Genomic DNA, 22,931 nt, shown 5'->3' on the forward strand with positions numbered 1-22,931 from the left:
TTAAAGCCTTATTTTCTTGGGTTATAGGAGTTACTCGATACTATCTAACATACTGCTCTATAATCTTTACATTTATAATTCTACTGCTAAAATGAGTTATACCTTGACAGAAGAAAATCATTTTTTTCAACTCACCATTACAACACAATTAAAATACTCATGAATAACGCTGTTAGAAACTCCTAATAGATTTCGAACTCTGCTATTCGATTCGATTGCCCAAATTCACAGATTCATTTGGCAAAAACTAAGGTAAATTTTGGTTCCAGTTATGTATCAAGTTTCTCAGCATGCCAAATAAATTAGCCGGGCCAACAGCTTGCTGTTTAAAAGTTAAAACATGCAATCCGCTGCAGCAACCAAGCCTACCTCCTGCCAGTACTTCCAGAGCATCAAGCCAGTGGACCGCTGGGTTGTGCCCTCCTCTCCACCTGTACCAAGCCTCTCCTCCGCCCCGCCCCTTACCTTGGCCCCGCCTCCTGCACGCTGGCGCGCCTTCCGTTCAGCCAATAACCGGAGACGTTTGTGGGAGTTGGCGTTCCCCCGCGGCCAATGCAGGAGATTCTTGCAGTTCCCGTCTCTCCGCCTGGAGCTCGGGCAGGAAGATGGCGGGGACCGCAGAGTTGATGCTGCTGGAGAAGTCCCTAGGGCTGAGTAAAGGGAACAAATACAGCGCTCAGGGCGAGCGCCAGGTGAGGAGCCGAGGCGGCGCGGAGGGGAAGAGGTGGACGGGCGCGGGGCCTGCTCAGCCCAGGCAGGACGGCTGGCCGGCAGAGGCGGGCGGAGGGAGGATGCGGCTCCTCTCCTGCCCACGTGTCCGCCCCGCCGCGTGGGGAGGCCCCTCGGTCTCCCCCTCGGTCTCCCCCTGCGGCCCTAGTTCGCGGGTGGAGGAGGGGACCCTGCTGCGGTTGGGCTCGGCCTAACCCTTTCCTCTTGGGAAACTGTCATTAGCCCATTCTGGGAAAGCGAGGAGGGCCCTCAGAGAGCCCCTAGACCGACCTGGAGGCCCCGCCTTTGCGTTCAGTGACAGCAGTTACTGCAACAGTACCTTTCACGCGGTATTGTACGAGGACTACAAGAAACTGCCAGGCCGCCAGGTAGCACTGTGCTGGGACTGAGGAATACAGCTGTGGGTACGAAGGACGCGCTCCCTCCCCTCAGGAAGCGTGATGTTTTTCGTTGATGGACAAACATTGCTGCTGTTTTAATTACAATAGTGAAAATTGCTACGTGGCAGTGTAGATGGCTGAGAGCACATAATGGATCTTGGCCCAAACTGGGAGACTCAGGGAATGCTTTTCTGAGGTCTTGTTAAAGTTAAGTGTGCAACGTGCAGAGAAGGGGAAATTAGGCGGTATGAGAATTGGTGAGATACGAGAACCCAGATTTCTCAGAACACTTGTTTCATAAGGATCGTTGTATGACGTTGCCGTATACATTTTTTTTTACCCTTTGAGATTTATTTTTCCAGATGACGTTAATTTTTTGTTCTTACTTTTTATGTTACTGATCTGGTCCATGTTAAAATACTGTCTCAAACGCAGTCCTGTTGGTTTTTTTTCCACAGGAAAGTTAAACTGAAGCCCAGGGATAGCAACTTGCCTAAGATGAGTCCACTGATTGGTGGCAGAATACGAATAGGCATTGGAGCCAGAGGCCTGTTGTTGCTTTTTTGTCTGGCTTCATGTTGATTCCTTACCGTCAGCCCCTACTCCCTGTTTTTTAGGGAACATTGCCAAGACATGAGTCTTGTCTTCAGGAAGCTTATCTAGTATGAGAAACAGTCATTGGCATTTAATTTAAAGCAGAACAGAAAAAGTAATTAACGGAGGAAAACATTGTTAAGGAGTGTGGAGGAGAAAGGTAATTCTGAGAATAAGAATGGGTTTGTAAACTTCACAGAAAAGCTAGTATTGAAAGTGTATAAAACCAATAAATTGTGAAAGATTAAGTTTAGGGGAACAAGAAACCAATATGAGGAGTGATGCAGTGCAAAGTAAACCCAAAATTACAGTTTGAGAGCAATTGTGAGGGCTTTAGGGCTCAGAGTGTGGTTTTTATTTTAATTAATTTTTCTTAGTGGAGAGCAGCTATTGAAAATTTCTATTTATGTGTTTGGTAAAAGGGGTGGAGACATAATGAAAAGACAGCCATTTTTTGGCAAACAGCTGACAGCCGTAAGCCAGCAACAAGGTATTTTGTGTCACATTACCAATAATACAGTGGTTCCCCCTTATCAGCAGTTTCACTTTCTAAAGTTATCTGCCATTAACTAATGGGGAAGCAGATCATCCTCCTTCTGACATGTTATTAAAAGGTCAATAGTAGTCTAGGACGACTGTCACAGTGCCTACATCATTCACCTCACTTCATCTCATGCAGGTATTTTATCATTACATTGTCACAAAAAGAAGGATCAGCATAGTACAAAAGATTTTTTTAGAGCAATACCACATTTTCATATATTTTACTGTAAGATGTTGTAGTTCTCTTTTGTATTTGTTATGTTAATCTCTTACTATGCTAATTTATAAGTTAAACTTATCATAGTTATGTATGTATAGGAAAAATTATAGTTTATGTGGGGTTTGGTGCCACTTACAGTTTCAGGCATCCACTGGGAGGGTCTTGGAATGTTACCCCAAGAGTAAGTAGGAGCTACTCTAATTTAAAATGGAAAATATTCCAGAGGTCCAGCAGTAGGAGAAGGGTGCATTAAATTATGGAGCATCAGCACATTGGAAATGTTGAAAGTGATCCCTTTGAAGACCATGGAACCCTAAAACGAATGTGAAAATAGTATGTGTTCCATAACTACAACTGTATGAGATCTGTGTACTTCAGGCTATACAATGGAAAGAGAATGGACATTCAAGCCAGTTGTACTTTATTTAAACCCTGATTTTGTCATTACAAACTGGGTGACCTTGGTTCTTTATAATATATGATGAGATTACTTATCTATTTTATCAGATGTAATGGTTAAATGAGAAGGTAACTGGAAATTTTTTGAGCGGGCATGGTGAGGTTGTGCATAATTTATCTTACAAATCTCTCTAGAATTAAATGTCATCCTTCCACCCCCGCTCAAAGATTGCAAGTTCTTTTCTGTTTTTGTCTTTGTTTTTTTTTTAAGTGTGATACACATCATAAAAGTGTAAAAATATCAGTGAATTGACCCAAAGTGAACATACCCAGGTGTAGAGTCCAACTCTGCAATCCCGTTGAACCTGAGAAGGGTGGGTGGGAGATGCAAGGAAAACACAGAAGTCAAAGTTAGGACGACAGGAGGTCCACTGATCACTGATGGTGGACCAGTGGCGCAGTTTTATTTCAAAGCACAGATTATATACATAGGCTCACTTCTGTGAGCCACCCACAGTGATCTCACTTCCGGGGATCTCACTTCTCCCTCCACATCTCCCCCTTTTTTCTTTACTAAAAACCTCAGGTGGATAGATAAATACAGTAAAGATTATAACAAGCAGAAGGTCTCCCAACACAGCCCATCCCTTCAGCTGCCCTTACTGGGTGGTACAAGTTAGAAACAGGAGAATGAGGGGGCAGCTGCTGTTGGTCAGGTCTCTGTCCACTACCTGAGTCCCAATCTGAGCTGGGCATGGGCAGCGAAGCAGCCATGTGGGCAAGAGACCTCCTCAGAAGTGATGAAGATTCAGGCCTCTGCAAGGTTGGTCAGGGGGTGTAAGGAACTGTGCCCCACCTCTATTGGCCCCCAAGTCCTCTCCTGATGGCCCTCTGCAACTGTGCCTGTCTTAGGTTGTTCCTCCCTTGAGAAATCTTACCCGTCGCTGGCTAACCAACCATTCTCCAGGGCAAAACAGGATGATGTGAGGCATGTGCGTCAGAGAGGAGTAGCATCCCCCAAGAAGGACAGTTCTCTGTCTCCTAGGTTGTTTTATGTCCTCATGGCTTCCACACCCAGTACCTGCCTTGAGGTCCCCTCACCAGCTGGCAGGGCCTTGGCTCTGGTCACATGTCTTGGGGAACCCAGGTGTCTTTTTTAGGGAGGGCCTTTGGCACAAGGCAACTCCATGTATGGGGATTCTAGAAAGGGCTGTGTTTAGAAAGGGAGAAGAAAGGTAACAAAACCAGCAAACAGGAAGAAAGGTGAGAAGATTGGAAAGATCTCAGGGCAAAGCTGGAGATGGAAACTCTTCCCCCTCTTTAATTGAAGCCATAGGTGATGTAGGTTCTGCATGGCATCTTTTCTTGAGGGCTCACCAGCCAACTAATATTGAGCAAAACAAAATGATTATTGCAAACAGCAAAGCAAGCAGATACCAGAAGGGTGTGTTTCAGCATATTGAATGGTTTAAAGCCCTTAAGATGTTCCAGGACTTGTTTTGCCAGGTCTCGGGGGTCAATCATATCTAATCGTGCATTTTGGATGTCTATTATCTCTTGATGAAAGTTATGTAGATTGAAACTAAGGTTTGTGTGTTGCCACACTTCTAGGAGACGGCTGCAAATTTTGTTCCATTCCCATTGGAAACTGTCACGAGGTGCATTGTTAACACAGACGTTTTTATATGCAGCATGACATCGGAGCTGTAACTGCCATTGGAGGGTTTCCACCTCATCGTCTGTGGCTATCACTGTACTTTCCAGGCCGGCAAGTCGGCTGTCTTTACATCAATGGTCTCGAGTTTTTAGAGCTTGAGAGGTGTTATAGGCCAATTGATTGACATATTGGGCAGTGTGTATGGATTGTGAAAGGGCCATAGATGCAGTAACAGCGGTGATGAGACTTGAAATAGCAGCCACTAATCCAGCAATTATGAGTCCAGTAGTTCTCTGGCTCCTGGAGAGCTCATTTTTCATTTCTATAATGGTTTGTGTCCCACGGTTCAGATAGATTGGAGGCCAGAATAATATATGGTGGTTGGGAAAGAACTAAAACGTTTTTTCTTTTGTTCCAGGTGGACACACGTGGTTAGGTTGCAGTCTTTTGGGGCACATGGGTTTTGTGTAGGCCTGAATGCTTTTTGTAGTGCGGCCGCTAAGACTGCACCCTGCATGTAGGAAGATCCCACCCACATCTGTGTAGAGTTTGATAAAGTCAGAAGGAGTTCCCTTCTTTTTATAAGGCTGAATGAGGCCCTGACATGTACTGTTTGCATTTTCATAGGCCAACTGTCCAGCGAGAATATTCCTAGCCTCAGAATCAGGAACTACTCTGGATATTGCCTGCAGTAAATGAGACAAAAATTCCTGAAATGGCTCATCTGGGCCTTGCTGAATGCTACTGAGCTCCTCCTCAGTTTTAGCTCCTGCGGTGGGCAGGCTCCTCCAAGCCTTGCTTCCTCAAATGTTAATTTGCTGATATGCTTGCAAAGTGAACTGAAGCTGATCTATCAAAGCAGAATACTGCCCTTCTTCGTTAGCATATCCAAGCTCATGGGAATGTTATACATTCAATTTCTATCTGCCTGTTGTACACACAAGTCTACAAATTCACTGTTCCATAGCAAATAATCACCTCCAGTGAGACATGCCTTAGCAAGCATCTTCCAGTCATTAGGAGCCAGAGCATAGTACAAAAGTTAAGTGTGCAACGTGCCTAACCTTTTCCTCTTGGAGAGGAAGGGTAAAAGGAGCAGCAGTTGGGCCATATTGAGAGCAGGAATTTTTGAGCTCTTTCAGAGTTTTGAATGGCATAGGATTATGTTGTCTGATAGGATTTCCATCCCCTTGCCGCCTTTCACTGACTGGTAGGCAGAGGGAGTGGAAACCAGATGTGTCCTCACTCCACCTTTGGGCTTCCTGGAAGCTGCGCTGCAAGGCTGAGCAGCAAGCGGGACCGGTAGGTACTTTGGTGGTAACAGAAATGGAATGTCCCTGGTTAGACTGACTGCTGGGGGGCGCGGAGCCGCGGAGAGGTTCCCTGCTTGCAGTCCACGGCTCTGAGGCCTATCAGGACAGAGTGGTAACTGCAGGGGTTTAGGAAACAACACTTTCAATTTTTGAAAAGCGGTCAAAACAGGCCCAGTTTTGGTAGGAGGTTTCAAGGTATTTTAGAGAGCCCTGTGTCACCCTCTTCCTCCATCTCAGAGTCCGAGGAGGTAGATTCCTCCTGCTCACAATATGCATTTTCCTGGTCGCTGTATTGGACGCCATGTTGGACACCATAGGTGCCATGTTGCCCATTTCCAAGGAGCTCATTTTCACATTGCTGTTCCTCTTCTATCAGCTCTTGCTCATACTTGGGAGGCAATAATAGCTCATTGTCTTGGTGATACTCGGGAGGTAATGGCTCACAGTTCACAAGGGCTTGTGGCATTAGCCAAAGCCTCATAAGCAGTGACTGTTTGCTTTGATTGTTCGACTACGCAGCCTTCCTTGGGAAGTCTCAGGCAAACAGGTAACCTTGGGAGATGGGTCCAAACTTCCATTCACTAAATTCCATAAAGCAAATACTTCTATGGGAAAGTTCCAAGGCCCATGAAAGGTGAAACGCTGTTTAAGCTGCAGCCCCACCTTTTGCCAAGTCTGCTCATTTATGGTTACTTCTTCAGGGAACCAGGGGCAGCTATGCTGCACAAAAGTGAGAAAAGATTCTAGCTGCTGACTGACTGCTCACAGTACTGCCGCAGGTGTGTAGCAAGCATATGTACAAAGATTTCTCGGTCCTTAGACCCTGATTGTCCCATGTTTTTTACTCCTGACTTTTATTGCTCCCATACCTCACTCTGGACTCTATTGCCATACCTCAGGGAGTCTCCCCACTTAAGTTTTCTTCACCCCCTTCTCAGGTCCCTGTTTGGGTGCCACCTGCAGAGACCAGCTCCACAAACCAGCTGCACCTGAGAGGGGTGGATGGGAGATGCAAGAAAAACGCAGAAATAGCAAGAAAGACACAGAAACCAAAGTTGGGGTCAGAAGGTCCACTGGCTGCTGGTGGTGGACAAGTGACAAGTTTTATTTCAAAGCACAGCTTATATACAAAGGCTCACTTCCGTGAGCTGCCCACAATGATCTCACTACCGGTGATCTCACATCCGTTGCTCTTACTTCCAGTGATCTCACTTCTGGCCATCTAAACCCAGGTAAACAGGCAGTCAAGGAACGGAACATTGTCAGCACCCCAGAGGACTGCATACTGTTTGCTTTTAATGTATTTTTTAAATGAAGTTATTGGTGATTTTACAGTGGCTTCAGTTGAGTTTGAAGGCAAAAGTGAGAATTCAAGGTGCCAAGCTAATGTGAATGGAAAGTAGGCGAGGAAATAGACAGTGGGAGAGTACCATTCATTAAGCTTAACTTTTTAGAGGTAACCTTTGAATCTATCTGTAAAATGTTCAACTCCCTATATACGTCACAGAGTTCTGTTGATCTAGATGTGAGTATGAAAGTGCCTGCAAAATAAAAATCACTTTACATGTACAAGATACTATTTCATGGCTGAAAAGAACAGCTTTCTTCCCCAAAGAAAATAATCTTTGCATTGGTTTGGTTAGATCTTTTAGGTTGTATACTGGTTATGTCTAACTGGTTAGTCTCCCCAGTGGATGATATTTTCCATTTCCTTTTAAATTTCTCACAGTGCTTCACTTAGTTGTGCATCAAGGACTTTTTAAATTAATTGGCATTTTCTTACAAGTAGTTTCTATAATCTTGCCCTTTGTACTGCTGTTGTAATAGGGGGACATAAAAAGCAATACTTTTCAGATGATTATCTGAAGCCCACGCTTTATTATCAGTGACCCCAATTATATTCTGGAATGTTTTTTAAAATGCGGAATATTGGCCAACAGTGACATCACTCTAAATGACTCCAAAATTGGTGGATATGCAACCTAGGGCAACCAAATCACCATTACAGGCCCGGTCTAGTTAGTACGGCAGCTTATTATGTTAGGGCACAGCACTGAAACCAGCCTGCATCTCATTTTGTAGTTCTGACTATGTAACATTTTTCAGTGTTACTATAATTTTTTCTTATTTTTGTCATTCCAGAAGTCAGGTTTAAGTCTATTCATCTTGCTGAAGTAGGATATGGAGAAATTTGGTTAAAATTAAGGCAGTGTTATTAAGATTTCCTTTTTTCGTCTTGTACATGAACAGTTATAAATTATGTAGAAACACTGATTCTTGTGATGTTATTTCCAGTTTCATGTCATCTGTTACCAAATTGTATATTATGTAACTGCTATTTTCCTGACTTCCATTTGTATGTAATTTAGTGTCTTAGAGTAAAATCCTAGAGTATCTGAAAAACTGTTGAGGGATTTAGCAATTACTTAGAACTTGAAGTCCTGATGCTATTCATTTTTTAAATGTATCTGAAGAACTTTTTTTTCTTTTTAAGATTCCCGTTCTTCAAACAAACAATGGTCCAAGTCTAATAGGATTAACTACTATAGCCACTCATCTAGTCAAGCAAGCCAACAAAGAGTATTTGCTTGGGAGCACCGCAGAAGAAAAAGCAATAGTTCAACAATGGCTAGAATACAGGGTAACTCGGGTAGACGGACAGGCCAGTAAAGATGATGTCCGCACTCTGTTGAAGGTATGGTGACTTCTGTTTGGAGGCTGAAATGCTTAAACTATTAATAGCTGGAATCTGACTCCCCTAAGATCCGGTGGCTGAGGCTATAGGCCTTCTTCACTGTTTCCTTTCGCTGCAGGGTAGTTTATACCTGTTATTACCATCTGTGCCTGGAACAGACTGACCTCTCTGTCAGCTCTCCCCCTTCAGATCTCAGCTCAGATAGCCGTTCTCAGAAACGTCCTTGACTGCCTCTCCCTCAAACAGATGTGGGTCCCTGTTCTATATGCTTTTCCTTCACGCCAAAGCACCTTCTGCTTTTCCTTCATAATACTTCTCATAGCCAATAATTATAACTTTCTTTAAATTTTCTCTTTTTTTAATGCAGTGGCTTAATATTTATTTTCCCAATTTTGCAGTCCTGATTCCCTAAGCAATAAAGTATTTTGTCAAAGGCAGGGGGAATCAGAATCTTTGGGAGTTGTAATTTGAAAAAACTGTCAGATTCACCTGAGAAAGTCTACATTTCCCTCCCTTGAGACATAATGCTTTAAGATTTGTATTTTCTTTCCAAAGAAGTCAAATTAGAATAAAATAATCTACTGATGTAAAATATAAGCCGACTGTGGCTCTAGAGTCACCAAGAATGAAAAACATTTCAAATGAAATTACTTTTGTTAATTATTTATATTTTTAAAAGCAGATTTTTTTCATATTTTTAGAAAAGCTTATAATTTGAGGGAACCTTAGAGATCTTCCAGACAACCACATATCATTGAAAGAATCCCTTCTGTTTCCTAATTTTATTCCCATTATCAGTTAAATTGAGAGTATAAGATGTACAAGAAGATACAGTACTTGAAAGTTGTTCATCTGTCACTCTGGGGAAAATCATTTAAACCATATTCTTGATACCATCAAGAGAACTGATAGAACATAAATTTCAGGTCTTACTCCTTTATAGGTCTGTCATGATCAACTATTCATTTTTAATATCCTTACTGACCCAAACCTCTGGCCCCTGCCATGCTCAGCAGCATGTCCAGAGGGAAGCAAGTATGTCTTCCCACTAAGTAAATGAGATTTCAGACAAATAAGAAGTAAATATAGCTATCTCATAGTTTCCAAAAAAAAGATAAAGTACTTAATTCTGAAATAAACGAACAGGATATCAATGAATTGGATTTGTGAAGTTCAAAAGTTGCATTCATAGATTGGGTATTTGGAACATAGAAGTAATTCCACCAAAACATTGTATCTGGGATATATAAATGTTATCTGAAATTCCAGTTGGGAGAATCTGACTGGAGATAGTACCATTTTATATTTAATGGACAAGGAGCTGGATGATTTGAGTTGCCTTCCTTGCTCTGACATGGTGTGCTCATCTGCATCTATAGTGATGTTCCTGGTACAGTTCTAGGGGCTAGTGAGACAGCTGACCCAGCAGACACAGGCCCTGCACTTACAGAGCTCAGACCAGTGCGGGAGACAGATGTATGGACAGTGGACTGCGGAGTGGTTTTTGGCTATATGAGCAGATGAATAGGGTTGTTTTCTGTTTTGCTTTGCTTTTTACTATTTCATGATAGAATTTTTAATTTAACAGAAGTAAATATTATGGAAATTTAAGAAATGCAAATAAGCAAATAAAAAATTTCAAACATTTGTAGTCCCACTATAAAGAGAGAACTATTAATAACACTTATGTTCAGTCATGAAATAGTAATTGAACCCCTTCTTTTCATATGTACATGTGTGATCTCTTAAAACTGGGCAGGTATTGGGCACTGTAATTTTTGTTGTTTACTGGCAATGTGTTATGAACATTTTTCATGTCCATAAATACACTTATACTATCTTTTTGATAAACTTAATATTCCATCATATAGTTGTACCAGAGTTTAAATTATTTTTTAAAAATTAAATACTTATATATATTCTTTGCCATTTTTTTACTAGGCTATTTATCTTTGTTTTACTTCTTTTTAAAATCCTTGCATTGTATGTTATGAAAAAGTTTAATTCTTACTCTCTAAAGTTCCCTTTCAATACTAAAACCATAATTGTAAATGGCTCATAATTAAGGTAATAATTAATTTCAAAAACACATTCTAAAACATTAATATTCTTTTAGTCTATATGGAAAATATTGTTTATTATATTGCATCTTCAATATTGTTAGAAAGTTTAATAGGAAGAAAAAAGAAAAATCAAATGGAACTCTGTAGGGGGAATATTTTTTGAAGCTTGACAATGGCATCAGAAAGATTTGTAAAAAACATAAAGAATGAATATTAGATCTTAGTTCTATGAATATTTTGAGTGTGTGAAATTCTGTGTTTTGGTAGGAAAAATTTTGACTTATATCACTAATCAAAGAAATATGACCTAACCATAGATTTTTAATCACTTTTTAAATCCTTAGTTATGAAGATTAAAACTTTAAGAGTCTTTTTAACTGAAACTTAGGTATGGATTCCATTTTAAGAATATATACACTGTACAAAGCAATGTTACTGTTTCACACACTCTTATATAAGATATATTTATATTACTATTAAATATTTCAAAGTTGTTTCATTTGAAGACCTTTGGAGAGAAACCATCTCCAACAGATTACTATAGAATTTAAGTGGTAACTCCTAATATAGCAATATATTTTACCCTTCCTACCCAAATTTTATTTTGATTCTTTTGCATTTATCTGTTTACATATGACCACATTCCTTTATGCCATCATCTGTACCACCCCAGAAGCCCCATGCTCATAAACCATTTTGAAAATTACTGTCTTTAAGTGAAGATGTACACAAACTCAAAGAGATTAAATTCAGTTCAGCAGACATTTACTGATTACTGAACCACTATGTGCCAGACATTTGGGATGTGATTTGAGAAAATAAAATGCTGTCTCTACAGTTTAAAGAATTTTACCAGAATAAATGCTTTTGACCACTGGGCAGTGTTTTATAATTAGTCTTAAGGGAAGCCTGTGAGAATATCTGATAGTAGTTCACATAACCTACTTAAAAACTTCTCTCTAAAGGTTATGTGAATCTTTTGTCTCATTTAATTTGAATGTAATTTAACATAAATTTCTGTGCTTTTAAAGTAAAGTACATGCTGATTTTGAGAGGGACCAAAAGTACTCATATAAATATTTTTTTATCTGGATTTTTTTAATCTGGAAACTAATTGGTATTCCTGCTGGTCTAACAGACAATACTTATAATTTATATTTGGACCTCTTAAGATTTTTATTTCAGTTCTTAACATGTACTTAAATTTTTTTTTTTCTTCAAAAGTGCCTATTGGCTATTTGGGGGACTTGGTGCTATTCTTTTTTTTTTTTTTAATGATTTTAAATGAATTCTTTCTTTGTATTAACTTAAATTAATATAACCTTTTAAAAATTGATGGTCATTGTCTGGAGAACAAATGACGGAGAACTTTCTGTAGCTTTAAATGGTGTTTAACACTGGATTCTTTAAGGTGTTGGGAAAACTAGATATCCAATTGCAGAAGAATGAAGTTGGGCCCTTACCGTACATGATATGTAAAAAATTAGCTCAGAATGGATAGAAGTCCTAAATGTAAGACCTAAAACTATGCAACTCTTAGAAGCAAACAGGGAAAAAGAATCGTCATTTGATTTGGCAGTGATTTCTTGGACATGACACCAACGAAAACACAGGCAACAGAAGTAAAATGCATAAATTGGGCTACATCAAAATTTGAAACTTCTGTGCATCAAGGGACATAATACAGTGAACAGGCAACCCTAAATCACTATCAGTTAGTGAAATGTAAATCAAAACCACAAGATACCACCTCACATCCACTAAGTTGGTTACTACCAAAAGGCTACTGTTGGCAAGGATGTGCAGAAATCGGAAACCTTCTGCACTGTTTGTGGGAATGTAAAATGGTACCGTTGCTATGGAGTGCCCTATCGTGATTCCTCAAAAGATTAAAAATAGAATTACCAAATTATCCATTAACTCCATTTAGGGGTACATTGCCAAAAGGATTCAAACTGGTTCTCAAAGAGATATTTGTATACCCAGGTTCATAACTGTACTATTCACAATAGCAAAGAGGTATGAACAACCCGGGTGTCCACTGCTGGATGAATACATAAACAAAATATGGTATATATACAAACAATGGAATATTATTCAGCCTTTAAAAAGAAGAAAATTCTGATACATATTTACAGCCTGGATGAACCTTCAGGGTTTTATGCTAAGTGAAATAAGTTAGTCACAAAAGACAAATACTCTCTGATTTCACTTGTAAATATAGTATCTAAAGTTGTCAAGTTCATAGAAAGAGAAAGCACAGTGGTGGTTACCAGGGCCTGTGGTGAGGGGCAATAGGGAGTTATTTAATAGGTTATGGAGTTTTGGTTTTACATGATGAAAAACTTCTCAAGTTTGGTTACACAATAATGTTACTATTCTTGACACTCACTGAATTATACACTTAAAAATTATTAAGATGGTATATTTTATGTTACATGTATTCTATCACAACTAAGCTTTTTAAATATGTAAGAAATGCAACAATCCAATAAATTACAATTATTTTAAAAGATAGAAATTGTTAAGGGGCTTTTTACATTTTAATGGACAAGGTAAATCTAACGTAAGCATGATTTACAAAATGTTTTCCTCAAAAAACATAAAAATTGGAGTCTTTGAAAAGATCAGAGATGGCATTCTGGTATCATTTTTTAGTATTCTCTTACTTAAAATAATAATGTTTACCCTATTTTTAAAATAAGGTGATTGATATATAATGTGATTTTGAGTAAATCTAAATGTCCAAGATTAAATTTCATAAATGTCAGTATTTTGTTTTCTAATAGCCTTCCAAATGTTTTAATTAAGTCAAATGATATGGCAGTTAACTGTATTATTACTGTTTTTTAAATTAGTATTTTATTTGTTTTTTCTAGGATCTTAATTCATATCTTGAAGATAAAGTCTACCTTACAGGATATAACTTCACCTTGGCAGATATCCTATTATACTATGGACTTCATCGCTTTATAGTAAGTATTTGAGTAGTTATTGGCTATTTTTTTCTATAATGTTCAGAATGATTTTTTGTTGTTTTCTTGAATTTAAATCAAATATGCATTTTCAACTTAATAAATCAAGATGAAAAGAATGTATTTTTTAATGGAAGGTATGGGTATGTTATGCAAATACTCCGTCCATGTATCCATCAAACATAATAGTTTCCTGTTCTTTGATCTACTTAATTCCTGTTCTTGTTTCTGTTCTTTGCAACTACTTCTCTTGCCACTGTTTGGACATCATCATCATCACCTGAACCCCGTCATCACCCACCTTTCCTCTCTACATCTTAATTCCAGTACCCATCTTGTGTGCTTCCTCTTATCCTTAGCTCTCAATCTTTCTCCCTAATCCCATCATTATCTAAAGTAACTGGGTTCCTTCCCTTTTTTTAAATCTTCCCCATATAACCTAGATCCCCTTTTGTGTAACTTCAATTACGTCCTCCTATTAGCATCTTCAGCTTCTTTGCTCCACTCTACATTCACCACCCTTTCCCTGTCAGTCCTCAGCTCTTGGTCTATCCAAAAAATGCTTTCAGTCCTATATCCAGGCAAAGGTTTGTTGGAAAAATCACAAGGCTACAGATTGGTACCACCATAAATTTAACCACTTTCAGCTGAACTCTCATACTTTTGAGCTTTCTTTCCTCCCGGGCATACTTCCAGACCTTTACCGATTTGCTCAAGCCCCACCACTTTTTCCTCCGTTTTTATCTTCAGTCATTATTACAGAGCCTTCCTCCTTCATTCAGCTAGAAAATGGAGCTGAATCCCCTCCTCTTCCAGCCCTACCTACATACACATCCTCATTCATCTTGTCTCCTTTTTCTGGCCTCAGAAAGCATGTCTTGCTTTTTTCCTCAGAGAAATCCTGTCTTGGTTTTTCCCTTGGCTAATCCTTTCATCTGACCTCTTACTTCAACTTCGTCTGTACCTCCTGCCCCCTTTCTGGATCTTGATCCCAGTTTATATTCTTTCACTTTGTCTGGTCAGTCTCTGCTTTAAGTTGTTTCCCATCTTAAATATGTTTACAGTTCTCTGGCACTCACATGCTCTGTGGGTACTGTAAATGTATTATACATATTAACTCATTGAATGCTTAACAGCCCTGTGAGGTAGGTACTATTATCCACATTTTACAGATTAAAGTCACTGAAGTATAGAGAGGTCAAATTACATTGCTTAGGCTACCCAAGAGAATTTTCATTATTTTAGAAAGCTTATGGTAAGTTTGATTATAAATTTTGCTTTTAAGAAGAATGATGATTTGATTTCTCATCCAAACACTTCTGACAATGAAAAGAAGGCTACTAATAATTACATGCTACAACAGAAATAAAATGTGACTAATGTTCCCCATAATTAGAGGGAGCAAGTCAATTTTAAGCAACATGGAAATTGAGGAGCATCATGTCATATTTCTCTTTGTAACTCTTCCAGCTTTTAGCACAGTGCCTTGCTTAGCTAGCTGCTCATTGAGATTGAGAATATTTAGCACTCTCCATCTCTTTATATTTCCATTCTTGGGTTGTGTATCTTTATAGTGAAAGTACAATCTTCAGTTACACACTTCAATATCAGAAAATCTAAAGTAATCATACTTAAATGTGAAGACAGTTTAAGTAGAGCTGAAGTACTATGATCACAGCAGCCTCATTTCATTCCATTCTAGGTTCAAATATTTTAGTAGCTTTTTGAATTGAGAATGGTAACATGGCACAGATTAACTCATTTTAAAATGCAAAAAGCCTCCAAGGTAAAGAGCATTCACTATTAAGATCTCTAAGTATCTTTTTTCTGGTGGCAAACCTGCAGTCGTCCAACCCGGAAGAATCCGGCATTTGGTTTGAGTAAGACTGCTGCTAAGAAGAGCAGGGCTGCCTTATAAAGAGGAGCCAGAGCAATTCATATCTAAAACAACAGCACACTTGCTGATGTCTTTAAAGTATTTAAGTGTGACACTGCTTAATTTTAAAGCTTCGTATTAAGAGAAATATCATCTCTCATCCTACATAAACATATGTGATCCTGTACATGTGATGCCTGTCTTCAGACCAGTGAAGGCCTGTCAGGACCTCCCGGCTTGGTGTAGCATTGAGCTGTCATTAGGAAGGAGAACATTTCTGCCATCTAACTTAAAAAAAAGAAAGATGGCAACAATGAAGTGTATTTACATTTTTCTGTTTTCTGATTTAGGAGGTCATGTGGTAGGGAGAGGAAATATTCTGAGAAAGTGGGAGCTTGTGTGGAATTTCTTTGCCAGCAGAGTAAAGAAGGTCCTAATTCCATAATGAAAAATAGTCACAGCACTGGCTGCAATTATTTAATTACGAGGCTAGGTGCCCTCAAGGGCCTTTGGTTTTTAGGCAGGTTAGAAATGTTTCGCTCAGTGCTGCATGTTAAAACTAGGGTTATGTTAACGTATTTAATGATCTATACCTACTTACAGTTCAGTGGAATGTAGATCCACTTCATATGCAGCCTTTATGATTATGAAGCCTGCTTATTAAGGATATTATGCTTATCTTTTTCAAAACAGAATTGAGTGGAATAATATGTAAATCATTCTGTTAAGCATTGCTTTGGGTTCATAAAATGATTCCATAACCAAAGCATCTCTCCTCCCATGTCCAAGTGTAGGCAAAGTACTTTGGAGAAATAAACATATCCTCAAAGAACAGTCTTCACAGACTAAAACTTATACTGTGACAGAATTGCACTGGGCATCAAATGACATCCCTCTGAGTAAAGTGTAAATACACCCCATTGAGAAAAGAATAATTACTAGGTATTAAATTCAAGCAGAGTTCATATCAGTTACCTGCTCATATTCATCAGACAAGTTCTTACATTTTGTTTGCTTTGGCTGGATATATTTTTTTGCCCTCATGCACTCATTTGTTTGTTCATGTTATTAAATACATAATATATAATCAGTGCAGTGTATGCGATGGCAGTTGGGAACCTTCAAGTCATCAAATAATCCAACTGTATTTTGTTCAGTGTGAGCTCAAGTTTAATTGTGGCTGAGTTATTCTAAGATCTGGTCTATCTTAATTCCCTTTGAGGAATATTACGTTGTTCTTCCTTTGTTAAACTGCCAGCTAGTGTGGCTGTTTTATTAACACACCAGTGACTCATTGCTTTCTTAATGTGATTTCACTAGTAGATATCAGTCCCTATGAACAGACTGTTACCCAAGATTATTAAAATCCTTTGTAGCATCATGTGCTGCTTGACTATAAGATTGCTATCAGTTGAAATGTATTTGTTTTGAAGTTCGGGACACCAGTAAAAGTATGCCGTTTTTTACAGAGGAAAAATAAAAGAAATAGCTACAGAGCAGTTCAGGAGCGTTAGCCATAAAGCATGTCCTCAAGGCAGAGTGGTGCCACTTGGAAAGGGAGCAAACCCGCATTCCACCCTTCTCTGGAATGGGTGGCTTAGAGTGTTTCTCATGTGTCTTCATGGGAAATTAGTGACTGAGAATATTATGTGTTTGGCTTTAAAGTTCAAACTAGGTATAGAGTGCCAGTATAAATGAAAAGGAATGACTAGGCAGAAAGAGCCCAGCATCACTGTAGGCACACTGGCATGTAGGCCAGTAAGAAGCAGGAAACGGTAACTAGAGCAGTTGCATTGTGTTTCCTTTTGTACAAAAAGAAAAAAATTTGGCAACTAGAAAGGGGTGATGGAAGTACAATGTTGTAAGTGAAATAGCTCAGGGGGTCCCATCTGAAAAGTTCTAAAACACTAAGTTTGATGGGGAGGAAATCTGTTTTTTATTTGTACAGTAAGTTCAGAAATAAGATTCTACAAAAAATGTAGCAGAGAGTAAATTAAGGTCAGTCATAATTTTCTCACAGTCAAGGGACAAGTTCCAAAGTTTAAACTGAAGGAGATTAAGTGGTAACCTGATTGTTTTGTAAAAGTTCTGTGTATTTCTGGCAAAATATTCTGAAGGTAAATGAACATTCTCTAAATTTTCTGAGGGAAAATTTACATTATCTAAAATGGAGCATCTAGTTAAAAATTATGGAATAAATTAGGAAGTGTTTGAAGAAGCTTGGGAAGCTCTTGGAATAAAAATTATTTGGTATTCTGGGTCTGCTCAATAACCCTTAAAGACTCTAAATGAAATTTTTAAGTTGGAGAATATTGATTTTCTGTGTGTTGCATTTTTTTGTTGTTGTTACTGTTTTAAATAATAGTCCTGATAGCAGCATATCCTGGTCCTGTATGATAGCAAATGCTGTTCTGAAATATGAACAGTAAACATAATTGCCCTGTTTACCCTGTTTCAAAATTTTGGAGTGAACAACTTAAACATAGATCAAATAAGTATTAGTACTTTATTGTTTGGAAATGCTTTCTTCTCCGTGTATTTTAACTATTCTGAAAAATACCTCACAAAATTCTGTGAACTGCCGCATCCACTGAAGATAGTTTGGCTTTACTGCAAACAGAATTTAGGTCTCTTGTTCATCTGAGCTATACGCCACTGGAAATAGCCCTTCCTCCTTATATTAAGCAATAATCACTTGAAATTAAATGAGTCATAGTTTTTTTGAGTGAAGTTTTTCCCCAGTTTAGTAGAAAGGAAGCAGTAGCCTACATGTATATATATGCCAGCTCTCTATAAATACATATATATTTGAGTTTACAAAGGTAAATAGATGCCAATAAACTGTTTTTTAATGTGTGCTAAAAAAATATTGGACAAAGAGCCATATCTTAGCCTTTTGGAATCTATTCTCTTCTTTCCTCTATCTTCCAATAAAGTAAAAAACTCTTTGAGCCCACAGATCCTGGATTAATGTAAATTTTGCATTTGTTGAAAACTTGAGACTTCCTTAGAAAGCACATCTTGTTTTGAACTGTACAGAAAAGGCATTAGACAAACAGCTCTTCCAAGTGGCTCAGACTTCTACTCCTATCTGAATATGTTGGCTTTTGAGAACTGGGTGGTAGTGGTTCTTGTTTTTTCTTCCAGTTTCTATCTCCTGTTCAGATGATATTAATAGCTGTACTTATGTATTGTCTGTGTTGTGTGTGTGTTTTAATCTCTAGGTTGACCTGACATTTCAAGAAAAGGAGAAATATCTTAATGTGTCTCGCTGGTTTTGTCACATTCAGCATTATCCAGGCATCAGGCAACATTTGTCCAGCGTTGTCTTCATCAAGAACAGACTATATACTAATTCCCACTAGAAGATACCCGTGCTGTACAGAAGAGTGATTAAAAATATTCTAAATGGGAAGTGTATTCAGGACCAGAGGACTAACGTAAATTTATATTCATTCTTTATTTGTTGAAGTGGATAGAATTTTTAAAGTATAAACTTATGTCTGAATGTTTATAATTTGTTCTGTAGTTGAAGTTCTGCAATTTTTTTTTTGGTATCATTAATCTACAATTACAGAAAGAACATTATGTTTACTAGGTTCCCCCCTTCACCAAGTCCCCTCCATATACTCCTTCATAGTCACTGTCCATCTGCGTAGTAAGATGCTGTAAAATCACTACTTGTCTTCTCTGTGTTGCACAGCCCTCCCCATGCCCCCCCATGCACTGTACATGCTAATCGTAATGCCCTCTTTCTTTTACCCCGCCCTTATCCCACCCTTCCCACCCATCGTCCCCAGTCCCTTTCCCTTTGGTAACTATTAGTCCATTCTTGGTTTCTGTGATTCTGCTGCTGTTTTGTTCCTTAAGTTTTCCTTTGTTCTTATCCTCCACATATGAGTGAAATCATTTGGTACTTGTCCTCCGCTTGGCTTATTTCACTGAGCATAATAACCGTCTAGCTCCATCCATGTTGTTGCAAATGGTAGGATCTGTTTTTTTCTTATGGCTGAAGTTTTGCAGTTTTTTATGTAAAAATTCAACAGCAGTCAAAACTTGAGGTGAGATCAAGTTATAAATTACTTTGTTTAGATAAGAAATTTATTTTAATAGAAGTTGCAAATCAGTTGCTTGATCATAAAAATATAGCCCTTTCAGTCGTTGATCTATTTGGCTATTTATTTGATGTTTTTCATATTTTAAAATCCATTTCCACTTATGGATATTTACAGTAGTTTGTTTATTAAGAACTACATAATAAATTGTGCCAAGGATCCAGAAAGGGAAGACAGGTGGGTTTGTTTTCAAATATTTATGTGAGCCAGTAAATGTGGTTGAAAAACTCCTTTGTTTTCTTTCTTTCCTTGTAGTCAGTGTTCACTGAGGTCAAATTAACTGCCGAGCTGCCCCAGCGGCAGGTGGGATAAGATATATTCACTTGGGTTAATGGTTCTGCTGCTGTCGTACTCATGGGAATATGCAGTGGCTAACAAAAAAATGGAAAATCCTGGTAATTTGGGACTTGATGACTACTAGGATTTTGCTAAACTAAAAGCCAACTCATAAAAGGTTGCTATTAAGCACTACATGAAGACACTATTAAAAAATTTATACATTTTCTAACACTTACTGGCTGAGTTAAGTAAGTAATCAACTATTGAGAGCCGAAGAGCTTGTATTTCCAAATAACAAGAAAATTAGAGTCCTTGAGCACGTTACTGTTTCATGGTGTTGACTCTTGGTGCTGATGTGAGTCGAGTGGAAAGAGCAGGCTCAGAACATATATTCAGCCCTTTGGTTGAGTCCTGCTTTTATCACTTAATAGCTGCATGGCCTTAAGCAAATCAGTTAACTGTATTTTCTAAATTTGTAAAAGTAAAAATAAAGTTAACTCTTAAGTTATGAGGGTAAACTGAGGCACTCTCTGTGGAAAAGCCTGTGGCTTTCAGTAAAGGTTTCTCTTTTTGTTTGTAGGAGCCCCTGCCCATTTTTGCCCTTCATTTCCAATTCAAGAGATTTAATAGCCAAGTGTGTGAGTATATCATATCAAGACAGTTCTCACAGGTTTAGATTTCACAATTCATTTTTAATTATATAAAATGGCCTTTTAGTAGAAACTGTAGATTTGTATTTGCATGTTCATGGACTGGCCGGCTCAGGTAACCTTGGGAGTCAGTGTGTGTGCCATAGAGGCAGGTCCAGTCTGTGACTTTCAATACACACTGTCCCCACTAGATGTGCTGCGCATGTTCCGCATCATGTCTCACTGCTGCAGATTACTCCCCCTGATGCTCTTCCCTTCTCCCCTCAACTGCAGAGGGAGGTGAGCAGGACAGACAGGACAGACTTCCCAGCCTTCCCATCCCAATCATTTCATTCCTTCCCTTCAGTGTAGGTTGGCTGTAAGTAAAGGAGGTCACCTGTTTACCTCTTTGACAAATATCACCCTTCCCACTTCTGCCTTGTGAGTCTTAACACTCTGAATCCCCCTATCTGCTAGTCAGTTTACAGAAGTGCACAACGCTGCTTCAACAGACAGTACCTCCTACTGCAGTGTGCCTGGACTTTGTGCTGCTAACTTAGATCTTAAAGGGTAAAGAGATGGCAGAAATACAAAGACCTGGCTCCTGTAGGCAAAGGTTAGGTAATGTTCTCATAATTAAATCAACACATTCCATTTCCTTATACAAATGCTGCTGTTCATCATGGGTCATTTATGTCTGGCACTTACTTCTCTGCCTGAAATGCCCTTTCCTTCTCACTTGATAACCTCTTCAGTATTCAACTTTGTGATGTCCTTCTGAAAGTCAAGTCTGTCACGAGCAACCCCTCTTCCCCATTCCCCTGAACTGACACAGACATCATTGTACTATTTTTGATTATTTGTCTCTTCCACCAGACTGTTAATTCTTTGAGACAGAGACTGTCTTTTCCCTTGCATATCCAACCCTCAAAACAAAGTAGGGCACACAGCAGCAGATACATTGTTGAAAAAATGTAGAATTTTTTAAAGTCTGTTTTGTGTTGACTAAGAAGAATGTGTGAACTACAGTTAAGTATAACTGTATCTAGCAGAAAAAACAAATAACATTAAAGTGAGTTGTTTTTCTCTTGTGTAAAGATAGACAGCCCACAATCGGTATTGGGCATCTAGCTCACATCTTTCTGCTTCTCTATACTGAACAAATTGTTTCCTTTTTCAAGTTCAATTTATGGTGCAAGACAGCTATGGGAGTTACAGATATCAAGTTTGTGATCAAGGCCCAGAATCAAGGAAAAGAGGAAGGACAAAAAGAATCTTCCAACTGAGTCAGTCCACTTGAAGAACCTTTCCCGGAATCCCTATTCAGCGTTATCTATTTACATCTCTTTGGCCATCCCACTGGGAGGGAGGCCAAAATCTGTGCTCTTTCAATGAGGAAGAAGGAAAAAAGGGAGACTAGGTCAGCAGCTAGGTATCTTGTCATATTAAATAGTATTTAACTGAGAAAATACCTTTTGAATGCCACATAATCAACTTGTAAAAAAAAAATTAGTGAATTGTTGGCATTCCATGGATCATCGATTTGCACAGAATTCAAATACAATAGAAGAAATACTTTTCACTGACCTCAATTTTCATGATTCAAGTTATTTTAGGATCCTGCATTATTCAGAGTTACCAGGAAGATCTGTTAATGTACTTCTAACAACAAAAATAGCTGACATTTACTGGGCATGTAGTATGTATCTGGTTACATTCTAAGTGCTCCAAGTGAATTCACTCCTTTATTCTCTTCTTGCAGGTAAGGAAACAGGCACAGATTGGTTAAGGAACTTGCACAAGGTCACACAACCAGTATCAAGAGGCTGGGATTCAGACAAGTGTCTGGCTCAAACTTAACTTGTAACCACTTTACCAGTGTGCCAGTAAAGCTCTGCTTAATCAACTTGAGAAATTAATTTTTACCTAGAGAAAAGCTGCCCTAGGCAGTGGATAAATGTATAGATAACTTCAAGAATAAATGAAATGGTTACACTATGTATACACTAAAACTCCTGACTTGAACTCTAAACAGATAAATTCTGTGATAAGTGAATCATAGCTCAATTAAGCACTTAAAAAAAGTGGAGTCAAATACATCAATCTCACCATAAATTTGTTATGACGCTTTGGATAAGTCACTGCTCATGAAATTGCTTTTATGAAATAGAGGTAAAGATTACTGAGCTCATTGATTTGTTTTCAATGTATAAAACTTACTGGCGTAGTGCTAAATACACAGAATGTGATCAGCGAAGGACAAACCACTGCAGAGGATCGTAAAATCATAACCTGTGATTTTATAAGGTAAATTCTTAAACTAATTGTCTTTTCCCACCTGCTGTCCCTGCACCTGCACAACATGAGCCCATCTGAGAGAAGACAACTTGGCAGAGCATTCTGTGATTTTGGTAAATCACGAATTCATCTTATTACCAGTTTGGTCCTCATTTTTTCAAGCTAT

General features: G+C 38.6%; 1 protein-coding gene across 4 annotated transcripts; it reads left to right on the forward strand.

The window, feature by feature from the left end:
* The first annotated feature begins 532 nt into the window (after positions 1-532).
* Positions 533-22,465, forward strand: EEF1E1 (eukaryotic translation elongation factor 1 epsilon 1). 4 transcript variants are annotated; one of them, XR_005055980.2, is made up of 6 exons: positions 533-692; positions 8,330-8,530; positions 13,473-13,568; positions 18,669-18,884; positions 21,649-21,887; positions 22,230-22,465. XR_005055980.2 is itself a non-coding variant. In XM_017671837.3 (4 exons), the coding sequence occupies exons 1-4, from the start codon at positions 606-608 to the stop codon at positions 18,807-18,809; spliced, it is 525 nt and encodes a 174-aa protein (XP_017527326.2). In that variant the 5' UTR covers positions 533-605; the 3' UTR covers positions 18,810-19,789. The 4 variants fall into 4 exon arrangements, 1 of the variants encoding a protein (XP_017527326.2); XR_012126004.1 differs by having other exon boundaries at positions 21,649-21,753; XR_001854904.3 differs by lacking the exon at positions 21,649-21,887.
* Positions 22,466-22,931: the final 466 nt, after the last annotated feature.

Source organism: Manis javanica, chromosome 16 (genome assembly GCF_040802235.1).
Source record: "Manis javanica isolate MJ-LG chromosome 16, MJ_LKY, whole genome shotgun sequence".
NCBI classification, from domain to species: Eukaryota; Metazoa; Chordata; class Mammalia; order Pholidota; family Manidae; genus Manis; species Manis javanica.

Excerpts from the sequence above, each read along its gene's own strand:
- EEF1E1 (XM_017671837.3), top strand. The coding sequence starts at position 606 with ATGGCGGGGACCGCAGAGTTGATGCTGCTGGAGAAGTCCCTAGGGCTG. Across the intron at positions 8,531-13,472 it reads ATGTCCGCACTCTGTTGAAG|GATCTTAATTCATATCTTGA; the intron begins GTATGGTGACTT and ends TGTTTTTTCTAG. Across the intron at positions 13,569-18,668 it reads ATGGACTTCATCGCTTTATA|GTTGACCTGACATTTCAAGA; the intron begins GTAAGTATTTGA and ends TTTAATCTCTAG.